General features: G+C 48.3%; 1 protein-coding gene across 1 annotated transcript; it reads left to right on the top strand.

Annotated features, from left to right (window-relative positions):
- The first annotated feature begins 1,568 nt into the window (after window positions 1–1,568).
- MTMR9 (myotubularin related protein 9) lies at window positions 1,569–23,591 on the top strand. Its single transcript, XM_041480870.1, has 10 exons — window positions 1,569–2,141; window positions 4,170–4,278; window positions 4,598–4,723; window positions 10,264–10,437; window positions 12,045–12,262; window positions 14,170–14,331; window positions 16,282–16,423; window positions 17,566–17,786; window positions 19,221–19,372; window positions 19,808–23,591. The coding sequence occupies exons 1-10, from the start codon at window positions 1,957–1,959 to the stop codon at window positions 19,972–19,974; spliced, it is 1,656 nt and encodes a 551-aa protein (XP_041336804.1). The 5' UTR covers window positions 1,569–1,956; the 3' UTR covers window positions 19,975–23,591.
- Window positions 23,592–24,156: the final 565 nt, after the last annotated feature.

Here is a 24,156-nt window from a genome sequence, read left to right as displayed (position 1 = left end):
GTGCCCAAGCTCTTCCTGACAGGGCTGAACTTTACAGGAATAAACCATGGAAAAGCACTTGAGCTCATGCACCCCTGACCCTGCAGCCTCACTGCTGGCTGTGGGGTGTTGGCAGTGTCACAGCTTCCAAAGCCTAAAGGGGCTCCAGGAGAGCTGGAGAAGGACTTGGGACAAGGGATGGAGGGACAGGACACAGGAAATGGCTTCCCACTGCCAGAGGGCAGGGATGGATGGGATATTGGGAAGGAATTCTCAGCTGTGAGGGTGGGGAAGCCCTGGCACAGGGTGCCCAGAACAGCTGTGGCTGCCCCTGGATCCCTGGAAGTGTCCCAGGCCAGGCTGGACAGGGCTTGGAGCAGCCTGGGACAGTGGAAGGTGTCCCTGCCCATAGCAGGGAGTGGCACTGGTTGTTCCTTAGGGTCCCTTCCAAAGCATCAGTATTTCCATGATGGGAACACAAACCCAGTGCAGGAGGGGCTCTGCTGCCACAGCTGGGTGGCTTTGGAGAAGAGCCTGGGGGGGATTTCAGAAAACACCACCTGTGCTGTGGCCAGGCTGGATTTTGGCCTTTCCCCAGTTTTTGCAGGAGCAGGACGGCGCTGGGCTGGGATCCGCAGGGACCTGGCGGCGTGTGCTCAATCCCCGCGGGTTTGAGCCCAAACTGCGGCTGCCGATGGCCTCGGTGGGAGCGACCCCGGCCCCGCTCCCGGCCCGGCCCGGCCCCCTGCTCCCGCTCCATTCCCGATCCCTGCCTGCTCCCGCTCCATTCCCGATCCCTGCCTGCTCCCGCTCCATTCCCGATCCCTGCCTGCTCCTGCTCCGTTCCCGATCCCTGCCTGTTCCTGCTCCGTTCCCGATCCCTGCCGGCTCCATTCCCAACCCCTCCCCGCTCCATTCTCTCTCTGTGCCGGCTCCATTCTCTCTCTATTCCCATTCCCTGCCCGATCCATTCCCTTCCTATTCCCATTCCCTCTCTATTCCCATTCCCGCTCCACTCCCAATCCCGCCCGATCCATTCCCTCTCTGCTCCCATTCCTGCTCCATTCCCAATCCTTGCCTGTTCCCGTTTCCAGTCCCTGCCTGTTCCCGTTCCCGATCCATTCCCATTCCCTGCCCCTGCCTGTTCCCGTTCCCATTCCCGCTCCCATTCCTGCTCCATTCCCAATCCCTGCCTGTTCCCATTCCCGCCCCATTCCCAGTCCCTGCCCGCTCCCATTCCCGTTTCCATTCCCGCTCCATTCCCAATCCCTGCCCTCTCCATTCCTTCTCTCTGCCGGCTCCATTCCCTCTGTGCTCCCATTCCCCCTCATTCTCGCTCCCATTCCCAATCCTTGCCTGTTCCCATTCCCGTTCCCATTCCCGCTCCATTCCCGCCCGCCGTCCCCAAGCCCCGCCCCTGGCCCCGCCCCTCCCCATTGGCTCCTCCCCTGCCCCGCCCATTACCATCCATTCCCGCGGAACGCTTGTGGCGGGGCCGCGCCGCGCGCCGGACCCTTTACGCGCCTCTCTGTCTCCCTGAGGATCCCGAGCGCGGATTGGTCCGGGTGCCCGTCACGTGACCCGGGAGGCTCCCGGGCGGCGCTTCCGGCCCATCCCGCTCCGCCGGCGGCTCCCGGGAATCCCGGGGATCTTGGGGGGCCCGGGGCTGCTGCGGCTCCCCCGGCGCCCTGAGCCTCCCCGAGCCAGCACTGAGGGTCTGCCCGCGCAGCCCCGCGCTCCCCTCCGTAACGCCGCCTCGACAGCCCCGGTCCGGCCCTGAGGGAGAACGGGGGCCCTGTGCGGGTCCCTCCCGCTCCCGCGTCGCTCTCGGTCCTCAGGAGCCGCCGCCACCGCGGGTGATGCCCCCGCCCGCCCGGGCGGCACCGCACACGCCCTCCCCGGCTTTCCCGGCCGGTGTTCCCGAGGCTGCCGCCCGTTTTCCCGGTGAATTTTCCCGGTGAGTTTTCCCCCCGCAGCATGGAGTTCGCCGAGCTGATCAAGACGCCGCGGGCGGATAACGTGGTGCTGCACCGCCCGTTCCACCCGGCCGTGGAGGGGACGCTGTGCCTGACCGGCCACCACCTGATCTTCTCGTCGCGGCGGCAGGACAACGCCGAGGAGCTGTGGCTGCTGCACTCCAACATCGACTCCATCGACAAAAGGTGATCTTCCCTTCTCCCTCCCCTAACGCCTCGTGGTTGGGAAAGGCCGGCTGGCACCTCGGCTGTGCCAAATCCCGGGTGTGGAGAGCAGGAGGGATGCTCTGGGCGCTGACATTGCCTTGAGCTGTGCCAGGGGAGGTTCAGGTTGGGCATCAGGAGGAATTTCTCCGCAGAAAGGGAGATTTAAACCCTTGGAATACCCGGGGAGGTTTGGAGTCCCCATCCCTGGAGGTGTCTGAGGAAGGTCAGGATGTGGCGCTCGGTGCTCTGGGTTGGTGACAAGGTGGGGTCGGTCACAGGTTGGGCTCTGCTGGAATCTGAAATGCAGGGAATTCTCAGAACTTTGAGCCTGTAAGCCAAAGCTTAGAATTAAACCCAGGATTTGATCTGAGACCTTGGGAAAGGCTTCCAAACTTAGGTGCTGGAAGCAAGAATGTGGATTTGCAGTTTAAAGCAGAGACACGTTAAGCTAAGAAGAAAAAAGTTTAGAGTTTTAGAGTTTGAGATATAGAAAAAATAAAAGTGGTTACAGAGGTAAACTAGGAGTTTAGAGTGCAGTACTGTAGGTTTGTGTGTCAGAACATGATTGGCTAAGAAAGCTTCCACTGTAGCATGAGTCCATAAGATGAAATATTTAAGGATTGGGTCAAAAGCATAAATATCCTTGTTGGCAGTGTTTTATTGGTCAGTAAATCCTTAAAAGGTCTTGTAACCAAGGGTCTTGTTCTGAGCCATGCAGTAAAGATGTGAGCTGAGCTCACCCTTGGTAGAAGATAAGAACAATAAACCACATCATCAAAACCAGCCCAGAGGTCCTGTCTCTAACTCATTCAAAATTCCTTCCAAAAATCCCCAGAGACTCAATGATCCATTTCCAACCCCAGTGATTCTCTCAGGGCCCAGGGCAGGGTTCCCATGTTCTGTTTGAACATTCATGTTTGATGTTACATTTCAAGGATATTTTTTTTGGTCCTGTGGAGAGTCAGAATTTTTGTGTTTAACCCTTTTTGCTCTGTGTTCATTGCTCAGTGGGTTTGTCCACCCTTGAAGCACTTTTTAAATGATGCATTGTGCACAGAGAGGGATGTCAGAGCACTGCTGAAGGGGTTTGCCTTGTGTCACCCTCCAAAACTGGTGGCAGGATTGGGCTCTGGACTTGCTCAGCCCCAGATCTTCTCCTGCTGCTCAACAGCACCATCCCTCACTTTTCCAGCTGCTCATGGGAATCAATAACCCTTTAGCAATGTGCTTTTTGTGCTACAGCTGAGCTGTAGCTGCAGAGCTCCATTTTTTTTCTTGCCCATGCTCTTTTAGCTACAGAGAATTCAGAGATTTCTCTTTTTACCCTCATTTCTGCCCCTCACTGAGTGTCTGCCCCATCTCACCTGGTCATTGTCTTCTGCTCCCTCACCTTGGTCCTTTTTCCAGCTTGATGATAATACTTCATTTTTATATTAATTAAAAAATCCCTCCTCTGTGTCTAAAGCCCTTTAAGGAAGTCTGGTAGAACAGAGCTCCTTTCTGCCAGCAAGAAATCAGTGATTAAAAAAAGCACAGAGCCTGGGATGGGGGAGTTGCTGGGTGCTGATGAGGTTTGTTGCTGATTAAATTTGTTCCTGATTTCCCTGTGTGTTTCTGAGAGAGAAAAGGAGCAGAGGGCTGGAAACCTCAGGGAATTTCTTCCCGTGCTCAGTCCTCAGCCTGGCCTTGGACACTTCCAGGGATCCAGGGGCAGCCACAGCTTCTCTGGGCACCCTGTGCCAGGGCACCCCCACCCTCCTAGCAGTGTGATATTTGTCATGTAACACCTCCACTCCCCACCACAGCAGAAGGATGGAATAAATGAAAATAAAACCAAACTTGCAAACAGCAAATAACGAGTTGTGTTTGTTTCTTTATTTTCTTGAAAGGTGCCCCTGCACACAAACTGCCACTCATGGAGATTTGCCTTGTGGGAAGAGTTGTGCCACTTCTCCTGCCTTAGAGGATCCTGTTTTTATGGGACTCTTTTTTCCTGTCTTGCTGTAGGTTCGTGGGCTCCTTGGGCACCATTGTCATAAAATGCAAGGACCTGAGGATTATCCAGCTGGACATCCCAGGGATGGAGGAGTGTCTGAACATTGCCAGCTCCATCGAGGTGAGCAGCTACCATCAGCCAGAAAACCTGCAGGTCTTGAGCTTACCTCAACCTTAAGAGCTATTTTTTTTTTCCAGTTAGGTTTTCATGTTTTGAAAGGCAAAGTAGAATCTGGAATATTTCACATGGGGTTGTGGGGTATTTCCCAGAGGTTTTAGACTCCCCATCCCTGGAATTGCTCAAAGCCAGGCTGGACAGGGCTAGGAGCAGCCTGGGGTAGTGGAAGGTGTGCTTGCCTGTGGCAGGGGGTGGAATGGGATGAGCTTTAAGGTTCCTTCCAAGCCCCACCTGTGATTCCATGATTTCTTTGTCCACACAGGCTCTTTCCACCCTGGATTCAGTCACCCTCATGTATCCCTTCTTCTACCGGCCCATGTTTGAGGTCCTGGAGGATGGATGGTCCTCCTTTCTGCTGGAACAGGAGTTTGAGCTCCTCAGCTCAGTGGTGAGTGGGATTTGAGCGATTTCCTAGGCACTTGGATGTTCTGTGAACGGTTTCATCCAGTAGTGGCTGGACTGGAAATCCCAGATGGTTAAAAATCCATTTGGTGCCTGGGTGAGAAGTGAGTGTTGTTGAAATATTCCCTCTGTGACATAAGACATTTGTTTGCTCCTTCATAAGACATTTGTTTGCTCCTTCACCTTGTACCAGTGGAGGTTTGAGGCCTTTTTCAGGAAATCACAAAGGTAGGAAATGTTTTTGGCCTTTGGGGATGGTTCTCTAATTGGAAGAAGAAATTGAAATCCGTTGTTCTGGCTTTGTTGTTCTTAATTTTGATCTGGGGTAGAATGAGATTAATCTTTGTCAAACCCTTCATTGAAATGATACTGGTTTAAAAAAATTGCTTTTTAGGAGGATGACAATGAAGATGCCCAGTTTGAAACACTTTTTCCTTTAATTGATTCTGGGGAAATATTCAGGAGGTTCAAAAAGCAGGAGACTTCCAGTTCTCTTTTTCCAGGTGCTGCTGAGCACATTGATTTTGTTTTGGGTAGGAATTGTTCTTGTGGCATTGCCTGTTGTTTCTCTTGCTCAAATTTCCTTTTAGGATGCTGAATTTGGTAGAGTGGGAGCTATCTTGGGTGCAGGAACCTGTTTTAATAATTCCTTGGATTTGCATCTCTGTGTTCCAGGTCTTTGTTTCACATCCAGTCTGTGTTCTTCTCCAGCAGCTCAGGTTTCTGAGCCCACATCCATTAGTGCAGCATCCAAGAATATTGATTTTTTTTTTAATCTTTTTTTCTCTCTGCAGTCCAGTTTGTCTGCAGCCTGTATCATTTCCTGGCTATGAGTAACAACTGAATAATGTGATCAGCTTGACCAAATTCAGTTGATGAAATCACCAGAAAATTAAAGAACATTAAAGTGGTTCAGAGGCCTTGCTATTTTTGTCTCCTAATTAAAGCACTCTCATGTGTCTTATCTTCCTCTGCCATCCAAAGACAGACCAGCTGTTATCACATCCAGCACATGGATCCATTGATGTGCTTTTTTTCCTTATTTTTTCAGGGATTTAAGTCTTCATTTGTCAATCTCTTGGCTTTCTGAACATATTCTCTGTGTAAGAATCACATTTAAAAACCTCATTACTTTTTAGCTCCACGTTTCCAGGCCAATCATTCATTCCTTTAAAATCTCCATGTCTGACAGCTGTTGATTAATTAATTCTTGGCTTTTAACCCAAAACTTCACATTTTGAACAGAATGATGTCAAAAGCCACCTTCCAATGATTTACATCTCCTGAACAGCAGATAAATGTCTCGCTGACCAAATAATTCTTGTTCTGTAAAGACACTGCTTTATGTGACAGGCTGGAACAAGGACATGGCTGATTTAAATCTTTCTCCCAGAAGTCAAATGAGTAGAATTCCAGAGGTTCCTGCCTCTGCTAAATCATCCATCTGGATCTGTACCTTCCCCAGTAGGATAACAAGTTAAAAACTATTTCACCCACCCTACAGCTCTAGTAATTTATTAATTCCACATTTATCTGCTACAGGAGAGTTGTTTTCAACACTCTTTAATGGCAAAGTGCAGTGTAAAAGTTAATACTTTTCCAAAAAGTTATGTAAATATTAAATATTTAGATAATATGACATGTAATTTGTGTTCTTCACTGCACAGTGAGGGGTGAATGGAATTCAGAGTATGTGCAGGGGTTCATATTTTCTCTGAGCAGTCAGAGGAGAGCCAAGAGGTTTCTCTTCTGCCAAATTCCAGAACTGCAGGACCATGAAAACTAACTCTGGAAATTCCAAAATTTTGCTTCCAAATTTAGTTTTCTAAAATGAAGTGAAGAGGCCTGAGGAGTTTGTACACTGCCAGTATAATTAACATAAAGCTATTTTATTGCCACGAAAATCACTTATTTCATTCTCCTTTCCTTTACCTATTTTCTTCCTTTTTCTTTTCCCCTTTTCTTCCTTTTTATTTCCTCTTTTCTTTCCCCCTTTTTCTCTGTTTTTTACTTCCCCCCCCCTCCTCTTTCCCTGTCTTTTGTTCTCTTTTCTTCCCTTTTCACTTCCCTTTTTTCTCTGTTTTCTTTCCCTTTTTAGCAGGAAAGAACTCAGGGTTCTGAACAACTCAGTTGTGCTTCATCTTTGTGTCAGAACTCCTTTTAGAAATCAGAATTTTCTGGGTTTGGGCTCAGGTTAAATGGTAATTGTGAATAATATTTTGTTCTTTTCGGACAAGCATCAATCCTTACATCTGTTCTGCTCCTTGTCCATGCACAAGCTGATCCCAGCAGGGCTTATTCCTTGGGAATGGCCTCTGGTTTTGCTGCTTTGCAGGATCTCCCAAGATCCATGCTGGGTTCTGTACTTTTTTTTAAGGCCTTTTGGCAGAGCTTGACTTGTTTCCCAATGTTTTGTGGAAAACGACCTCTCCTGGCAATTTTCAGTTTTAGGAGGAGTGACAGCTTGGACATTTGGGAATCAGTGTCTCTATAAAAAAGTATTAGGACAAGAAAAGTAGAAATCCAAGAGTTGATCCTGCAATGGGTTTAAAAATCAGTGCTTTCTCTTTCCTCTGGAATTCTCTCTCCTTTCTGCTCAGCCCTCATCCCTTTGCTGCTTTTATCCTTAACTTTTCTTGATTCCTAGAAGTTCAGATGTCTTTCTGGGAAAATTAAAGGTTCACTTTGCACTCCCTGAGTTTCACACAGCACAATTACCTGGTTGAAAGTGAGGTCTCAGCAGGAAAGAACTCAGGGTTCTGAACAACTCAGTTGTGCTTCATCTTTGTGTCAGAACTCCTTTTAGAAATCAGAATTTTGTGGGTTTGGGCTCAGGTTAAGTGGTAATTGTGAACCATATTTTGCTCTTTTCAGACAAGCATCAATCCTTACATCTGTTCTGCTCCTTGTCCATGCACAAGCTGATCCCAGCAGGGCTTATTCCTTGGGAATGGCCTCTGGTTTTGCTGCTTTGCAGGATCTCCCAAGATCCATGCTGGGTTCTGTACTTTTTTTTAAGGCCTTTTGGCAGAGCTTGACTTGTTTCCCAATGTTTTGTGGAAAACGACCTCTCCTGGCAATTTTCAGTTTTAGGAGGAGTGACAGCTTGGACATTTGGGAATCAGTGTCTCTATAAAAAAGTATTAGGACAAGAAAAGTAGAAATCCAAGAGTTGATCCTGCAATGGGTTTAAAAATCAGTGCTTTCTCTTTCCTCTGGAATTCTCTCTCCTTTCTGCTCAGCCCTCATCCCTTTGCTGCTTTTATCCTTAACTTTTCTTGATTCCTAAAAGTTCAGATGTCTTTCTGGGAAAATTAAGGGTTCACTTTGCACTCTCTGAGTTTCACACAGCACAATTACCTGGTTGAAAGTGAGGTCTCCCTTCATCCCTTTCCCTGCAGTCCTTCTGCTTCCTGTGCTGTCTTGCTCTTCCAGTTACTGATGGCCCTTTTTGCTTCCAAATTCCAGCCAGGCCAAAGCTAAAGGAGCTGATCTGGGCAGTCTGGAGCTGGCAGTGCAGAGGTTAATGTGATCTCTGCAGCAGGAGCTGTTGGAGGGAAGACAAATGGTGCCAAGTGCTGCCAGGCTCCTCCTCCTTGTCGTGGAAATTACACCAGGATGACATAACAGGATCTCTGCTCTAAATGGGGAGGAGAGCAGCGTTAAATTACCAGAGTGGGGGATAAATCAGGTGCTGCTCCTCCATTCCTTTCCATACTGGTGGTGCCAGGGACAGCCAGTCTCCCACATGTTCCCCAGAGTTCTGGTTTTGCTTTCTCCACATCCTGTGTCATGGTGAGGATTTTATCAGTTTGATATTCCAGATCCATGCATATTTTTTTCATGGTAATCAAACTGCACACTCGACAGACCCCCCAAAAACCCTGTTAAAAATCCCATTGAAGGTGCATTGAAAGCTGGAGCTGTGGCCAGCCTCATCCTTCTGTGTCCCAGAAGTTTTCATCTCTGCTCACAACGCGATGGCCAGAGGCAATTTGACTTTGCATCTGTGAGAAGCTCTGCTTTTTATAAAATGGAGCTGTTCAGAGGAGCTGTTTTGAGGCTAATGAATAATGAAATAAGGTTATAGCAGGGATGGTGCAAAACTGTCCAGCTGGGCTGCTGCAAACAGGCAGCAATTACTGCTCTTGATGCTGATATTTATTTTTTTTCCCCAGCATCTTTTTTAGGCTGCCACCAAAAAGGACAATTTTCCTGTCTCCTAAGCCACACATCCCATGACTTGGAGCTGCTTCTGTTGAAATAGAGTCAGATCAGCTTGTTCAGTTGATGGAAGGGCTTCATTGCCAGAAGACATTCCTGAACTGATCCCAGTTTTCCAGTGGACCAGTGAGCCAGTCAGGTGCATTTTTATAAGCAGGTAGCAATCAGGAGGTGTGTGGCAAGGGGTAGTAAGGATCTGGAAGAAAGGAATTCTGATCAGAGATGTGCAGTTAATTCATGTTAGGTTAACAGACCTGAATTGATGTGGATTTCATGTATTTTGTCACAGCCTGATTTAGCTGTTGTGCTCTTCTCTCACTTTGTCCTGCCTGCCTTATCCCTCTGCCTTTTTGTCTGCCTCAAACTTTGCTTGAACTGAGATGAGCAGAGGTTTGATGGATCTCTGAGGTCTCTCCCTGCTGCAGAAGCTCCTCGTTGACCTTTTTCCCTGGGCTGGAGCCAAGGCCTGTGGGTGACCCTGGGTATCAGGTAGCTGGAATTCTCATGCCAAGTGCCTGTGAGGTGCCACACTCAGCACTTCTTTCCCAGGGCTTTGGCTGGTGTGAGCTGGAGCAGTTACATCACAGGGCTCCTGATGAGCCCTCAGTGCTTGGCTGCTGGGCCCCTTCCAGAAGGTGCTTTAGGAGGAAGAACTGTAGCTGAAACCACGGAAAATAACCAAACTGGAGTTGTTTAAATTGAAATTTTAGCCTCAAAGCAGCTTCAGCATCTGGAGTGGGTGGAAGTTCTTTGCCTTTCTTGGCCACCTTTGTCTTGTGAACTCTTCTTTCAGCACAGATGGAGAGTTGGGCCCATATTCCCTGTATCTAAATGAACTTTTTCCCCCCCTTGTTGTGGGAATACGTTTCTCTGTGGGGTCTCCCCTTGCTGTCTGCTGTGCCTGTGAAACAATTTAAAGCCACAATCACCTATTTCTGCCCACGTGGGCTTATTTTGTGCTGTTCGAGGATGTGATAAACCAAAGGGGGAACTGTTGCTCAAGACCCAGAGACACCTGTTCATTCTTCCATTGCTTCCAAGATTTATCTGCACTCTGGGGAATGAGCTTCTGGGAACTGCTGCAAGGTGATTGCAGGGAACACCAAAGTATGTGCTGGAAAAATTAAGGGGTCAGCAGCCCTGTAAATGGTTACTTAAAGGACAATTTGTGGTGCAAATGGAACAGATCACAAACACGACTCTGTGTGCGTGCTTTATCCTGTGCATGGAAGTCTTTCTTCCCTGTTACCTCTGCCATATAATGTCCTTTCTGACCCAAAGCTGTGTTCTGGTGTTTTTCAGACCAATGAATGGCGTCTCAGCTGTGTGAACAAGGAATTCTCTGTGTGTCCCTCCTACCCTCCAGTTGTCATTGTCCCCAAATCCATCGATGATGAAGCGCTCCGCAAAGTCGCCCTGTTCCGCCACGGCGGCCGCTTCCCGGTGCTGAGCTACTACCACAAGAAAAATGGGATGGTGAGCTGGGTTTGAGGGGTGCTTGTGCCTGAAGGAAGTGTGGGAATCTGTTGGTTTCATGCTCAGGAATTAAAAGAGTTGCTGGTTTATTTTCTGGCTTCCTCAGTGAAGCTGGTTCTGGGTGATGGAATGAGTGATCTCTATCCTAGAAATAGCCATTAATCTGCTTGGTTGGGAATGTGCATGGCAGCAGCTCACTTACAGGAGTAAGAACAAGATGAGCCTTGTAAAGCCACTGCTGGCACCCTGGCTGGCTGTGTCTGCCAAGAGTTCTCATGGAAAGGATGGCAGGAGCCACATTGTCCTGTCTGTGAGCAGTGGGCCCTCATCACAGCCGTGGTGACAGCAGAGCCAAGGCTGCTTCTGCTGTGTGACTGTGCAAGGAGGATCAGAACAATCTGTCCTCTGAGCCTGGCAGGGTAACTCCATTCAGGAGTAGCAAATTCTTGGTCTTGCACAGACTTTAACAAGCCAGAATCTAATGGAGTGACTGATACATTGTAATTAAGAAATGCACTGTATGAAAGTGTTGGGTAATTGTGTCTCTTGCTGATGTAACCAGTTCTGAGGGTGCTGGGATGTCCAACCTGCAGCTTTTAAACTTGATGCAGTCTCCTCAAATGCTCTAATGCTTTCTCACCTCCTGTGGCCAAGATTTGTAAGCCTTCAGTTTGAAGCTGTCTAGTCTGACTCAGAAGTACCTTGGGATTTTGCTTTAAAAGCAGCCAACCGCCTGCTCCATATCAGTTGTGCTTTTTACTGTTTCTCAGCTCAGCTGAAAACCATTGAAGGAGGAGTTTTGCACAGTTATGTCTCCAAGTTGTGCATGCTTCATGTGAGGAGTACAACAGTATTTGGCTGTTGTGACAGTAATGCTGTCACTCTCATTGCCCTCCTGGCTCTGAGTTCTCAGCTGTACCTAGCATTGCTGACTGGTTGCCCTCACATTTTTGTTATGATTTGAGCTGCTGATTTGGTATTCTGAATTGAAAGGCATTTGCTAAAGAGAAATCTCAGCTCTTCAGTCTGTGGACTTGAGGTTTATTAGTCCGTCCATGGGGTAAAAATGTCACCTTTAACACATGAGCAATTTGAATGTTTTAAGAACAGAGTTGGGAATAGACCTTGAGAATGACAATCCTGAAAAAGTTGGTTTCATAGAATCACAGGATAGTTTTGGTCAGAAGGATCCTTAGGGGCCATCTAGTTCCAACGCCCTGCCATGGTCAGGGATGCGTCTCACCAGGTCAGGTTGCTCAGGGCCTCATCCAACCTGGCTGTGAACGCTTCCAGGGATTTATAACACTGCCAGGGTTTCTAAAGGAGCCATCAGCAGGAAGGCAGCTCAGTAGTTCACAAAGATGATACTTGAGGTGTCACTGAAGGGTTACAGCCACTGAGATGGTGCCTGGCATTTAAAACTTGCCCAGCCAAATGATTGCTGGATTCAAGGATTTCTAAATCAGTTTTAAATGCGTTCAATCCTTGAGAGGGGTCGAACTTGAAACAACTGAAGGATTCAGAGCAAGGCTTTGAGCTCATTGGTGCCTTTCAGTCTGAACTGTGTCCACTTCCAGTGCCTCATGCATGGTTTTGTGCCTCCCCAGGCGATGATGAGGAGCAGCCAGCCCCTGACAGGCACCAACGGGCGGCGCTGCAAGGAGGACGAGAAGCTGATCAACGCCACGCTGCGCTCCGGCCGCCGCGGCTTCGTCATCGACACCCGGCCCTTGACTGTTGCCCAGCAGGCCAGGGCCAAGGGAGGGGGCTTTGAACAAGAAGTGCACTACCCCCAGTGGAGGAGGATTCACAAATACATCGAGAGGTGGGTGAAATCAGGCTCTCCCCTGAGCTTGGCTGTGTCGGGTTGTCAGAGCAGTGATACCTTCACAAAGGATTTGCTCCTGTAAGAAGAGTTGTGTATCCTGGTTCCTGGCAACAGGGTCATGTTCCTTCTGTGGCATGTCATCCAGGACATGTGGATGATAAGGGGATTTTTGGTTTGGTTCCTTGCTCTGAGCAACCTGCTGCAGGTTTCAGCCATCAGGCATCTCCCTGTGCTGTTTCTTTTCCTGACCATCTTCAGCCACACTCCAGCCTTCCTGTCTTCCCCCTGCCACAGGAAGGAGCAGGTGCCTTGCCAGAAAACTTCTGCAGGAGAGGGTTTGTTCCGATCCTTAGGGGCCATCTAGTTCCAACGCCCTGCCGTGGTCAGGGATGCGTCTCACCAGGTCAGGTTGCTCAGGGCCTCATCCAACCTGGCTGTGAACGCTTCCAGGGATTTATAACACTGCCAGGGTTTCTAAAGGAGCCATCAGCAGGAAGGCAGCTCAGTAGTTCACAAAGATGATACTTGAGGTGTCACTGAAGGGTTACAGCCACTGAGATGGTGCCTGGCATTTAAAACTTGCCCAGCCAAACGATTGCTGGATTCAAGGATTTCTAAATCAGTTTTAAATGCGTTCAATCCTTGAGAGGGGTCGAACTTGAAACAACTGAAGGATTCAGAGCAAGGCTTTGAGCTCATTGGTGCCTTTCAGTCTGAACTGTGTCCACTTCCAGTGCCTCATGCATGGTTTTGTGCCTCCCCAGGCGATGATGAGGAGCAGCCAGCCCCTGACAGGCACCAACGGGCGGCGCTGCAAGGAGGACGAGAAGCTGATCAACGCCACGCTGCGCTCCGGCCGCCGCGGCTTCGTCATCGACACCCGGCCCTTGACTGTTGCCCAGCAGGCCAGGGCCAAGGGAGGGGGCTTTGAACAAGAAGTGCACTACCCCCAGTGGAGGAGGATTCACAAATACATCGAGAGGTGGGTGAAATCAGGCTCTCCCTGAGCTTGGCTGTGTCGAGTTGTCAGAGCAGTGATACCTTCACAAAGGATTTGCTCCTGTAAGAAGAGCTGTGTATCCTGGTTCCTGGCAACAGGGTCATGTTCCTTCTGTGGCATGTCATCCAGGACATGTGGATGATAAGGGGATTTTTGGTTTGGTTCCTTGCTCTGAGCAACCTGCTGCAGGTTTCAGCCATCAGGCATCTCCCTGTGCTGTTTCTTTTCCTGACCATCTTCAGCCACACTCCAGCCTTCCTGTGTTCCCCCTGCCACAGGAAGGAACAGGTACCTTGCCAGAAAACTTCTGCAGGGGAGGGTTTGTTCTGTGGCTGTCACACTCCTCTTATCCAGAGGATTTGTCTAGAAAAGCTGTGGCTGCCCCATCCCTGGAAGTATCCAAGGCCAGGTTGGACAAGGCTTGGAGCAGCCTGGAATAGTGGAAGGTGTCCCTGTCCATGGTGAGGGGTTGGAATAAGATGAGCTTTAAGTTTTGTTCCAAACCAAACCATTCCACGATTCTGTGATCCAGTGCTTTTCTCTGGATATCTACTATTGTTCAGTCATTTGGAGACAAGTTGCTAAATAAACAGACTTTTAGTCTGGCATTGTTCAACTTCTCTTAAAGCCTTAATTTTGGGGAATCCTTCTACACAGACATGAAGTAATATTGCTGGAACTGTAGGCCAGCTCTTGAGCAGTTAAATAAGGAATTTCCTGGCAAATACTTGAAGTGTTTGATTTTGCTTCTAAAGATTTTATGTGAACTTAACATTTGTTGCTGATTATTTACAGCATCAGAGAGAGAAGAATGAATAAACACAATATACAAAGACTAAATAATCCATGTCCTCATTCCTGTGTTACTGCTTGTGCTTTCAACAATGTTTTCCTTTTCCCAAAGGTTTCATATCCTGCAGGAGAGCTTCATCAAGCTGGTGGAGGCTTGCAATGACCAGTCACACAACATGGACCGCTGGCTCAGTAAACTGGAAGCTTCCAACTGGCTCACTCACATCAAGGAGCTGCTGACTGCAGCTTGTCTGGCTGCTCAGTGCATTGACAGGTAAATCTCCCACAGAAAGTCTTGGGCTGCTCATTCACTGGCTACAGATTGCTCACTAAATACCTCTTGCAGTGTCAATAACTGCCCACCGTAGTCTGGCTCACTTGTACCCATGGAAGATTCTGTTTCTTCATGGCAGAGGAATGTTCCTCCAATAAATCAGGAGGAGAGAGGAAATCTGGGCTAAGAAAAGGTTTTGGATCATGTGTTTAAGGTATATTCCTGTGTCTGTTGCAGCCAAGCTAATTTAGAGAGTTTTATTGAAGGATTGGGTAAAAATGGGTCCATGGAAAAATGGGTCCCCATGGAAAAGGGGACACAGAGATGTCTTTTTTTTTTTTTTAGCAAATCTTTTTTTTCTTTTCAGCTGCAAATTTCCAATACCATACCTCATTTCCAGAGGTTAAAACAATGTCATCACCTTGTTTTCCCCAGGAATTGGTCCAGTGCTTTTCCCCTCTTGTATTTTTATCCCCACAGCCCTATCCAGGCAATCCTGCTCATCCCTTCTAAGTGCTTGTGACCTCTTTTAACCTGACATTTCTTTCATAAATGCTGCTGACTCAGCTGACTCATGCTCACACCTCTGGCTGCAGAGCCAATGCTTGCTGTTAGCTGCCAGGGTTTGTAAGGACAGATTCAGGAATCTAAATCTGTGGCTCGAGTGCTTTTCCCCTCTTGTATTTTTATCCCCACAGCCCTATCCAGGCAATCCTGCTCATCCCTTCTAAGTGCTTGTGACCTCTTTTAACCTGACATTTCTTTCATAAATGCTGCTGACTCAGCTGACTCATGCTCACACCTCTGGCTGCAGAGCCAATGCTTGCTGTTAGCTGCCAGGGTTTGTAAGGACAGATTCAGGAATCTAAATTGGTTTTATCTGTGGCTCTGGGTGGGAAAAGCCCATCCCAAAATTTAGGGAAAATCTGGCTTTTCATAGGAGCTGGGGATTGTGTTCTGTAGGCACACAAGCAGCTGAAATGCAGGTTCAGTGGTGAAACAGCACTGCTGCATTAAAATGGGAGCTCTGTGCTTTTTAAAAGCTCTGACAGTGCTGGTTTCATTACTGGCTGTGCCAGGAAAGGATTGCTCTGGATCAATAGTTTTATCTGAAATTCTTTCCTGCAAGCATGTAATGGGGAAGATCAGTGATGAAACCCTTCTGGCTTGTTGGGACAGTGGCCGATTTCATAATTTTTAACCTCAGCTTTGCTTTTTGTGTTTACCATGTGGAGCCATGGCAAGTCAGTTCCAGGTGCCTGACCTGCCTCACTCAGAGCCTGGAGGTCAGAGGTGGGCTGACAAAGAGTTCTAATGGGGAGGGAATGGCTGGGACAGATCTTCCAACATCTTAAAGGCCTGCAAGATAAAAGGTGAAAATAGTGTTAGAAAATGAGTGTAGAGAAAGGCAAACATTAGTAGAGAAGGAAGGTTTAGATTAAATATTAGGGAGAAACTCTGTATAATAGCAGTGGTGAGGCCCTGGCACAGGGTGCCCAGCATAGCTGTGGCTGCCCCTGCATCCCTGGAAGTGTCCAAGGCCAGATTGGATGGGGCTTGGAGCAACCTGAGATAGTGGAAGGTGACCCTGCCCATGACAGGGGTGGAATGGGATGAGTTGCACTTCCAAGCTGTAACTCAAAGGGATGCTAATCCCAAAGAGTGAGAACCACAAGGGAGATCTCTCTGTGCACCTTCTGTCAGTGTGGGAAAGGATCTGGAGTTCTTGCTCAGCAAGATATGGATGATGTCATGTAGTGATGCAGAGCTCAGGTCACTGTAGATGAGGATCCAGTTGAAATCCATGTGGGATCCAGATGAGATCCATGTGGGATGGGGCTGCAGTGGTGGTAAAGAGCCAGCAAAACCTCAACACTGGTGTCTATGGGATGTAATGATACCCACTGGGTCATTCATACTCTTATCCCTTCCCACCTTTTCCTTTCCCAGGGAAGGTGCTTCAGTGTTAGTCCATGGCAGTGAAGGAACTGATTCCACACTCCAGGTCACTTCCCTGGCACAGATCATCCTGGATCCAAGGTGCAGGACCATCCGTGGCTTCGAGGCTCTTGTAGTGAGGGAGTGGCTGCAGGTAAGGAATACACCTGGACAGAACAACAACCAGTTCCAGAGACACTGGGGTTGGGAAATAGCCTGAGAGGCAGCCTTGTTGCAGCCCTGCTAAGTGTGAGTCTCCTTTGTCCCAAAGAGCAGCATCATTACCTGAGTCATTTGTCCCTCTGGCACTCTTGAGGCCTCTGCCTCTCATGGCAGGTTTTTGATTTTGGGGAACTGCCTGTTTTGTGTGCTCAGGGTAAACATCTCTTATCAAGAATGGTTTGGGTTGGAAGGGACCTTAAAGCTCCTCTCATCACAACCATCTGCCGTGGCCAGGGACACGTTCCACTGGACCAGGCTGCACCTCTTCCATCTCATTACAGAAAACTGTTCAGACCAAACCACAAAGCCTGAGCTGTGCTCTTTGTACCTCTGGTCCTACAGTGCACCCACCCCAGCTTGTTCCTGCTCACATTCTCTGATCAAACACAGCCTGAGAAAGGCAGGGAAATCAATCATAGAATCACAGAACCATTTAGGTTGGAAAATACCTTTAAGATTGTCAAGTCCAACTGTCCCCCAGCACTGCCGAGGCCACCACTCATTCATGTCCCCAAGTGCCACATCCGTGTGGCTTTTAAATCCCTCCACGGATGGGGACTCCAGGATTGCCGTGGGCAGCTGTGCCAGGGCTGGACAACCCTTTCCATGAAGAAGTTGTCCCTAATATCCATCTAAACCTCCCCTGGCACAGCTTGAGGCCATATCCTCTCATCCTGTCCCTGATCCCTGGGAGCAGAGCCTGACCCCCCACCCCCAGCTGTCCCCTCCTGGCAGGAGTTGTGCAGAGCCACAAGGTCCCCCCTGAGCCTCCTTTTCTCCAGGCTGAGCCCCTTTCCCTACTCTCTCAGCCACTGCTGGTGCTCCAGCCCCTTCCCCACCTCCATTCCCTTCTCTGGATACTCTCCAGCTCCTCAGTGTCTTTTTTTTGTCAGGAGGAGCCCAAAACTGAATCCCAGATTTGAGGTGCCCCAGCAGCAGAGGGATAATGGTTTCTAACAGCTTGGTCCTGGCTGCCTGAGCAGCTGCATGGACAGAACTCACTCTGAAGTGTTTTTTCCGCATGTCCTCACATCCCATTCCTTGGTGTGTGATGCTGTCCCTGATTCCCTCCAGGCTGGCCACCCTTTCCAGCAGCGCTGTGCCCAGTCAGCCTATTCCAACAGCAAACAGAAGTGGGAGGCCCCGGTGTTCCTGCTCTTTTTGGAATGTGTGTGGCAGATCCATCGGCAGTTCCCCTGCTCCTTCGAGTTCAACGAGCACTTCCTCATCCTGCTCTTTGAGCATGCCTACGCTTCCCAGTTCGGGACTTTCCTGGGGAACAATGAAAGTGAAAGGTTGGTAAGGATGCTTGACTTGAGTCCTTTAAATATTTGGCTGAATTTCACTAAAAGAAGGTCCCAGAATCATGGAATGGTTTGAGTTGGAAGAAACCTTAAAGATCATCTTGTTCCAACCACTTGCCATGCGCTTCCACTTGCCATAGCTTCCACTATCCCAGGCTGCTCCAAATCCCATCCAACCTGGCCAAAAATCTCCACCCATCACCAGTTTATTTAGTTTCCCATACAGAAACTCTTCCATGAAAGAATTACCAGCTGGAGTTGGTGTGAGTCACAGCTGTGGGAAGCAGACTTGTCCATGCAGGCCTGGAGGAGGAGGCTGAGGCAGGCAAAGGCCACAGCTGACAATTCTGTCCCTCACCTGTGAGGGAGGAATGTGACTCTGTAGCCTGGTAGTCCTGAGATCCCCCTGGGAGTAGAAAGAGGGTGAAGGACTGGAGCTGCTCACAGCTGCCAGGGAGGATGGGATTCCTGTTTGGACCTTGGAAATTCTGCCCTCAGGACTCCTGGCCCCAGTAAGGCCATGGCTGAGGGTCTCCTGCTGGACTGGACAGGAAGGGTAAAACAGAAATGATATTCCAGAGAAGGAAGGGAATTCAAAGCTTCCTGTAAACCTCTCTGTCCTTAAAGTAATCTGGGCTTAGAAGAGACTCTGCTGCCTTCTACAGGGCTGCTGAGCCAGTCATCTGCAAAACCAAGTTAGACTTGAAACCAGTGAGGTGAAATTTGGAGGAGTATTGAATGTTATGTGTAATAACCTGCCTGTCACATCTGAGCACGTCAGCCTGGGAGCACAGACAGGGCTTGAAGTCTGATGTTAAGCTTGTGCTGTCTGAAGCATTCACAGGAGTGGTGAATCTCCTGCCTGGCTGGCAGTCCAATTTGCCAGTGCAGGCAGAAAGAGATTTGCTGGAGTCTGAGGCATAGGGATCCCTGTAACTGCTGGAGGTGGGATTGCCCAGGAAAACATCACTGCTTGCTCTGTGTGCTCAGTTCCTTCCTGCCACCAGGGGGACCTGTCAGACGTGCCCATTCCAGCAGTGAAACTGCGTTTATGTGCTCGAGAGTTCCATTTCCATCTTTCCCTGATGCAGCCCTGCCCCACCTTCCAGCTCCACCTTAACACAGGAGCCTGATTCCTTTCCAAACCTGGCACTCAAACCACAGTGGGGAGGTGACTGATTCTTCAGCTGGACAGCAGGCAGCCATCTTACAAGTGTTATTTCCTCATCTTTTACTCAGGACTATTTGTAATCAGCTATGCTGAGTTAATTGCTTTAGGTTTACACCCTGTGCCATGATGGTGAAGGGATTAACTTGAATTATTTGGGGGGAGTAGCACCTGGAAAATCTTGTGGCCTTGTCTGTGTGATTCTAATAAGAGCCTTACAGTGTATAAAAACTGATTTGTTCCTGTGAATTTCTTAGGGCTAAACTGAAGCTGCCTCAGAAGACCATGTCCCTCTGGTCCTGGGTGAACAGGCCTGAAGAGCTGAGCAGGTTCCAGAACCCTCTTTATGAGGCCAACAGCCTTGTCATCTGGCCCTCTGTGGCACCACAGAGCCTGCAGCTCTGGGAAGGTGAGCCAGCTTTGCTTTCCCTGTTACAGACAATATCTCTTTTGTGATTTTTTGTCAGATTTCATTGCTGACTATTCTGGAGAATCCATGTACAGTGTGTTCCCTGCTGCAGAAACTTTCCCCATCCCATGGCTGCTGAAGAGTTCATCATACAAGCAGGCTGTCATGGCAGGGTGGAGACTGAAAATGGATGGGTCAGATGAGTTTAGGAGGAAAAAAGGAACCCCCCTCATTTTTAATTTTTCTTTTATTAACCTTGTGTAGTAGGATGGTGAGCTTGGAGAGGAGGGGGGAAGCCTTTTAGAGGGGGAGGGAAAGGGAAGAAAATGTGAACTGTGTGCACCTTGCTTGAGAGCTGCCGGAATGTGAACAACTTTCATGAATTCCCCCTTGTTTCAAGAACTCCTTGTGACTTGGGTGTCTCTGGGCTTCCAGGTGTCTTCCTGCGATGGAACAGGCCTTCCAGATTCCTGGAGGAAGCCGAGGAAGAAAGGGTCAACATTATCAAGTACAACAAGGTGCTGCAGGCCAAGGTGAACGCGCTGAGGCGGCAGCTGGCGCAGATGGAGACCGATGGGGAGGTGCCGGAGGAGGAGCCCTGAGCTGGGCTTTGCCTCAGGCCTTTGCTTTCCCCTTTACATGGAGGAAGAAACATGGAAAGTGCATGTTCTGCTGAGCCCTTGGGTACAGCTGACCCTCCCACTGCTGAACCCCTCACTCCATCAACCTCCCTGCTTTTTGGGGAGGGGTTTTTGTTTTGTTTACAGAAGACATAGCTGGGCACAATGTCCCCTCTTGGCAGCTGTTCTGTTTCAGAATTGGGTACAGTGTCAGCAGAAGCTGGAACTCTTTACCTCCAACTGTGTGGATTACCAGGATGGGCCAAGAGACAGGATGTCTCCACTTTATTTTAGACTTTTTCTGGTTTTGTTGAACGCTCACAGGATTGAAATACACAGTTCTATATAGATAGGTAAAGGCATTTTGTCTGGAAGCACCTTTTCTCTCCAAGAGTAGGTAAGGCAGCTTAGTTCTTTAATTTCCTAGGAAATCTAGAAGTTGTTAAAATCAAATTACACGTTCTGCCAGTCTACACAATACTCTCAGTAGCCTTCACATCTCACACTTGGGTTTTTGTGTTCAGCATTGGCTTGGGAGCAGGAAGTTAAATACCAAACCAGAGCAAGACATTTCAGTGCAATACAGAATTGAAGGAGGGATTCTGCTGCTAATGTTTAAGCCATGACCTTCAGGTGGAATTGTCCCTCGTGGACAGTGATCTCCTAAGGAAGAACAAACTTTTTTTTATTCTACCTGGAAAACAAAAAGGTTTAGTAGTTGGTGGGGGTGTCCACTTGCAGAACAGGGCTCAGAACTGTCCTTTAAACCAGAGCCAAGCTGCCTTCTTGCAAATTCCAACCCCCCTGGTTGGGTTTGGACACCTGGCCAGGTTCACAGCATTGCTGGGGTGCAAGAGCAACACTTCATTTACTACTCAACAAAACACTTCTGTTGCACCTGATGTGCTTTTCCTTCTTGTGCTCTTATGCCCATCTTGTGAAACCTCAGAAGCAGAAGCTGGAAGTTCAGGTGACCTCACAGATCTGCTGCAGATGAAGGGGCCATCACACTACAAAAAAATACTAAGAGTTTAGATGATTTGTAGCTGCTAAAACTGCTTAAAGACTTTAGGGATAAGCTCTTTCCCATTTAACTTTGTCTTTTGTAGCTGCTCTTTCCATTTCTGTGGCTTCAATCTGCTTTTTATAAAATCAGAGTTCTCTTGTGATTTTTTTTTCCTCCTTTAAAAAGACAGGTAGAGATAGGTCTGAGATACTCCCTGAGGCATTTTTTCAGTTTGTTTCCGTGGGTAGCTGCACAGGACTGGGAAAAGTTGAATTAACAGCAGCACATGTGACTGGGATTATCCAGAAAAGAGCTTTCCTGTTAGCCTGGTTGTGCTGGAATGAACACAGCTGCAGTAGGTCAGTGGTGGGATGCCACTGGAAACTGCTGAGCTTTCAAGTTTATGGAATGAAGCTGCCTTTATTTAAAAGCCACTTCACATAGATATGTGTGAAAATGCAGGATCTGTAGTTGTAGAAGTAGCTGGGCAGGAACTGCGAAAATCATGTAGCTACTAAATACAGTCTAAGAAAATTCTATAACCAAGGAAATTATATAAAATTATGTGATAATGGTCAAGTGCTACCTTAATGCCTTTTGTTCAGTCCTTATTTCCTTAATTATTTCCTTCTTGCCTAAGCTAAACTTAGCCCTGAAGTCCTCTGGCTTAAAAAATAACACGATCCCTTTTAAAACATTGCTCACTTAAGGCAGAAGAGTGATTGGCATTGCTTGCAATGCCAATTTCTTTTTAGGTTTGGAGCTTTTTTCTCTAAATCCAGCCTGACACAGGGAATGCTGCTCAGGGTGGCTGGGGATCTGTTCTGCATGACAGGGGAGGCAGAATTGGGCTGTTCCCTCCTCCAAACCTGGTGATTCCTCTGGGTATGTTGCTCATATAAGCCCTTAAAATGATTGTACACCCGTTGAAATGATGTCTTTGGGATCTGCACCTGCCTGGGTGGTGTTTCCCGACCCCATTCAGAATTTCTCCATCTGAAATCCATTATCCCCAGCCAGATGGGAAGGATTCAGAAGGCACTATTTTCCCTGTAATAGACTATACATAAAACACTCCTAAAGGTTATGCAATTCCCTAACACAGTAATTATAGATTGAGCTAAATAATAGAGAAGCAGAGAGGGTTTTTTTGGATCTAATTGCCTGGCTGCTCCAGCCTCTCCTGCAAACTGCAGGCATCCAAGGAAATTGGGAAACCAGCTGTGACAGCCAACAAAAGGCAGCACATTCCCTCTGAGCTGGCATCAATTTCAGCCTCCACTTGTGTTGAATGCACACCCAAGCACTGTGTGTGCCTTGAGAACGTGGATCCTGGGAATGTGCCTGGGAATGAATCCTTGGGGCAGTGCTGGTGTCCTTCTGAGCAGCCCCTGCAGGTTATTCCACAATTCCTGGGCCCTGCAGCACCTTGTCCCTGCCTTGCCTGGGAGGGCTGTAGGAGATGCAGTGGAAGATGTGTGGTGGTGTAGGTTCTCCTGGGACAGGACACTTCCCAGAGCTGTCCTGCCACGCTGCTGCCACATTCCCTTTGAGCTTTTCCATTCCAGTGCCTCCCAGGCTCCAGATTCACAGCAGCTCTCTCCCATTCTCTGCTTTGCTGCTTGCCTCCCCTATCAAATCACATATTTAATACCAGTGATGGGTTTGCTCCCTCAGAGGGGGATCCCTGCCCCATGACCCTCAGTTTGCAGATTCCCTGTGAATTCCTGAGCTGGGGCAGTGCCCAGCTCTGGCTCCTCCCTGTGCCACTGCCTTACGCCCTCGCTGCCACCGCGCTCCTGCTCTTTTGCACACACTCTTTGTGTAACAAGCTGGACACGGAAAGCCCCATCTCCAAATTTTGGGGGTCAGTTCACAAAATTTGGGGAGGACACTCTGCCATTTACCAAAAAAAAAAAAAAAAAAAAAGAAGGGAAAAGGAACTAACTTGCACAGTTTTCATAAGGGAAATATGAAATACGTACCTTCAATATTTTGATTGTATCGATTAAGTCTTGAATGTGGCGCTGGTTTTGACGTGCACTATTGTCCCTGTTGCATAGGATCTAATTTAAAATTGCACTGTACAGCATTTTTGGTGTCTCATGTGTGCTTTGCTAAAGCCTTGGGCAGTGCTGTGGTTGTGTGAGGGGTGAGGTTTCTCCCAGCACTGCCTGTGTATTGTCACAGCTGCGCTGTGTGACGTGAGCTGTGTCTGTTCACTACTGCCTGTTCAAGTGATGAGTGCACTGCTGGCCCAGCACCTGGAACTGCTATTTGGACTTGGCTGCTGCATCAGTCTTTTTTTTTTTTATTTTTATTTTTTCCTGTACAATTTGAAATGCCAGGGCTGGGAGTTGTGTGCTGGTGTTAGGTATTTGCTGTCTGTGTACAGAATCCCAGCTGCTGCAGCGTGGAATTTATTGCAACAACGACAAAGTAACAAATCTGAGGAAAAAGAAGATGATGGCTCAAGGTTCAGCCATTTGGGGGGAACAAAACAGATACAAAGTGGCTGTAAACTTTGCTGTAGATATGTTGAAAGCATAGTAGATGTGTCTGTTTAAATTAAAACCCTGAAGACTAAAAAGTTCTTAAATTACGCTGGTGAATCTTTATTACTGTGTCCTTTGCTTCCCACAGGAGGGATGTGGGTGTCTGTGACTTGAATTAAGCTTTTACTAAAAAAAAAAAAAAATACCTTTTTTCAGCTAGATTATGTTTTATTTTACAGCTGAGCAGGCCCTGTGGTGGTAGAAGGGGGAAGAAAGGAGAAGGGTGAGACCCGAGGCTGTGAGGGGCTTGCAGGGCTCTGCTCCAATGGCTTTGGGCCTTGGACAGCAGCTCTGCATGTGATGGATAAACCTTGATTAGCCAAGGTTTTATACTGCTATTGATCTTTTTATCCTGGTATTGATCTCTCCAAAGGAAGAAGGGCAGGGGTGCTCACAGGGAGAGGGGTTTGGAGTAAAGCAAAGCCTTGCAAGAAGGTGGATGGTGAATGGACAAGGGGGAGTGGTTTTAAAGGAAACCAGGCCAGATTTAGATGAGATATTAAGAATAAATTCATTCCTGTGAGGGTACTGAGGCTCTGGCACAGGGTTCCCAGAGAAGCTGTGGCTGCCCCTGGATCCCTGGAAGTGTCCAAGGCCAGGTTG

Source organism: Pyrgilauda ruficollis, unplaced genomic scaffold (assembly GCF_017590135.1).
Source record: "Pyrgilauda ruficollis isolate IOZ18807 unplaced genomic scaffold, ASM1759013v1 scaffold54, whole genome shotgun sequence".
Lineage (NCBI taxonomy): Eukaryota > Metazoa > Chordata > Aves > Passeriformes > Passeridae > Pyrgilauda > Pyrgilauda ruficollis.
Note: the sequence above shows the minus strand (reverse complement) of the source record. Positions and strands in the feature narration are given on the sequence as shown.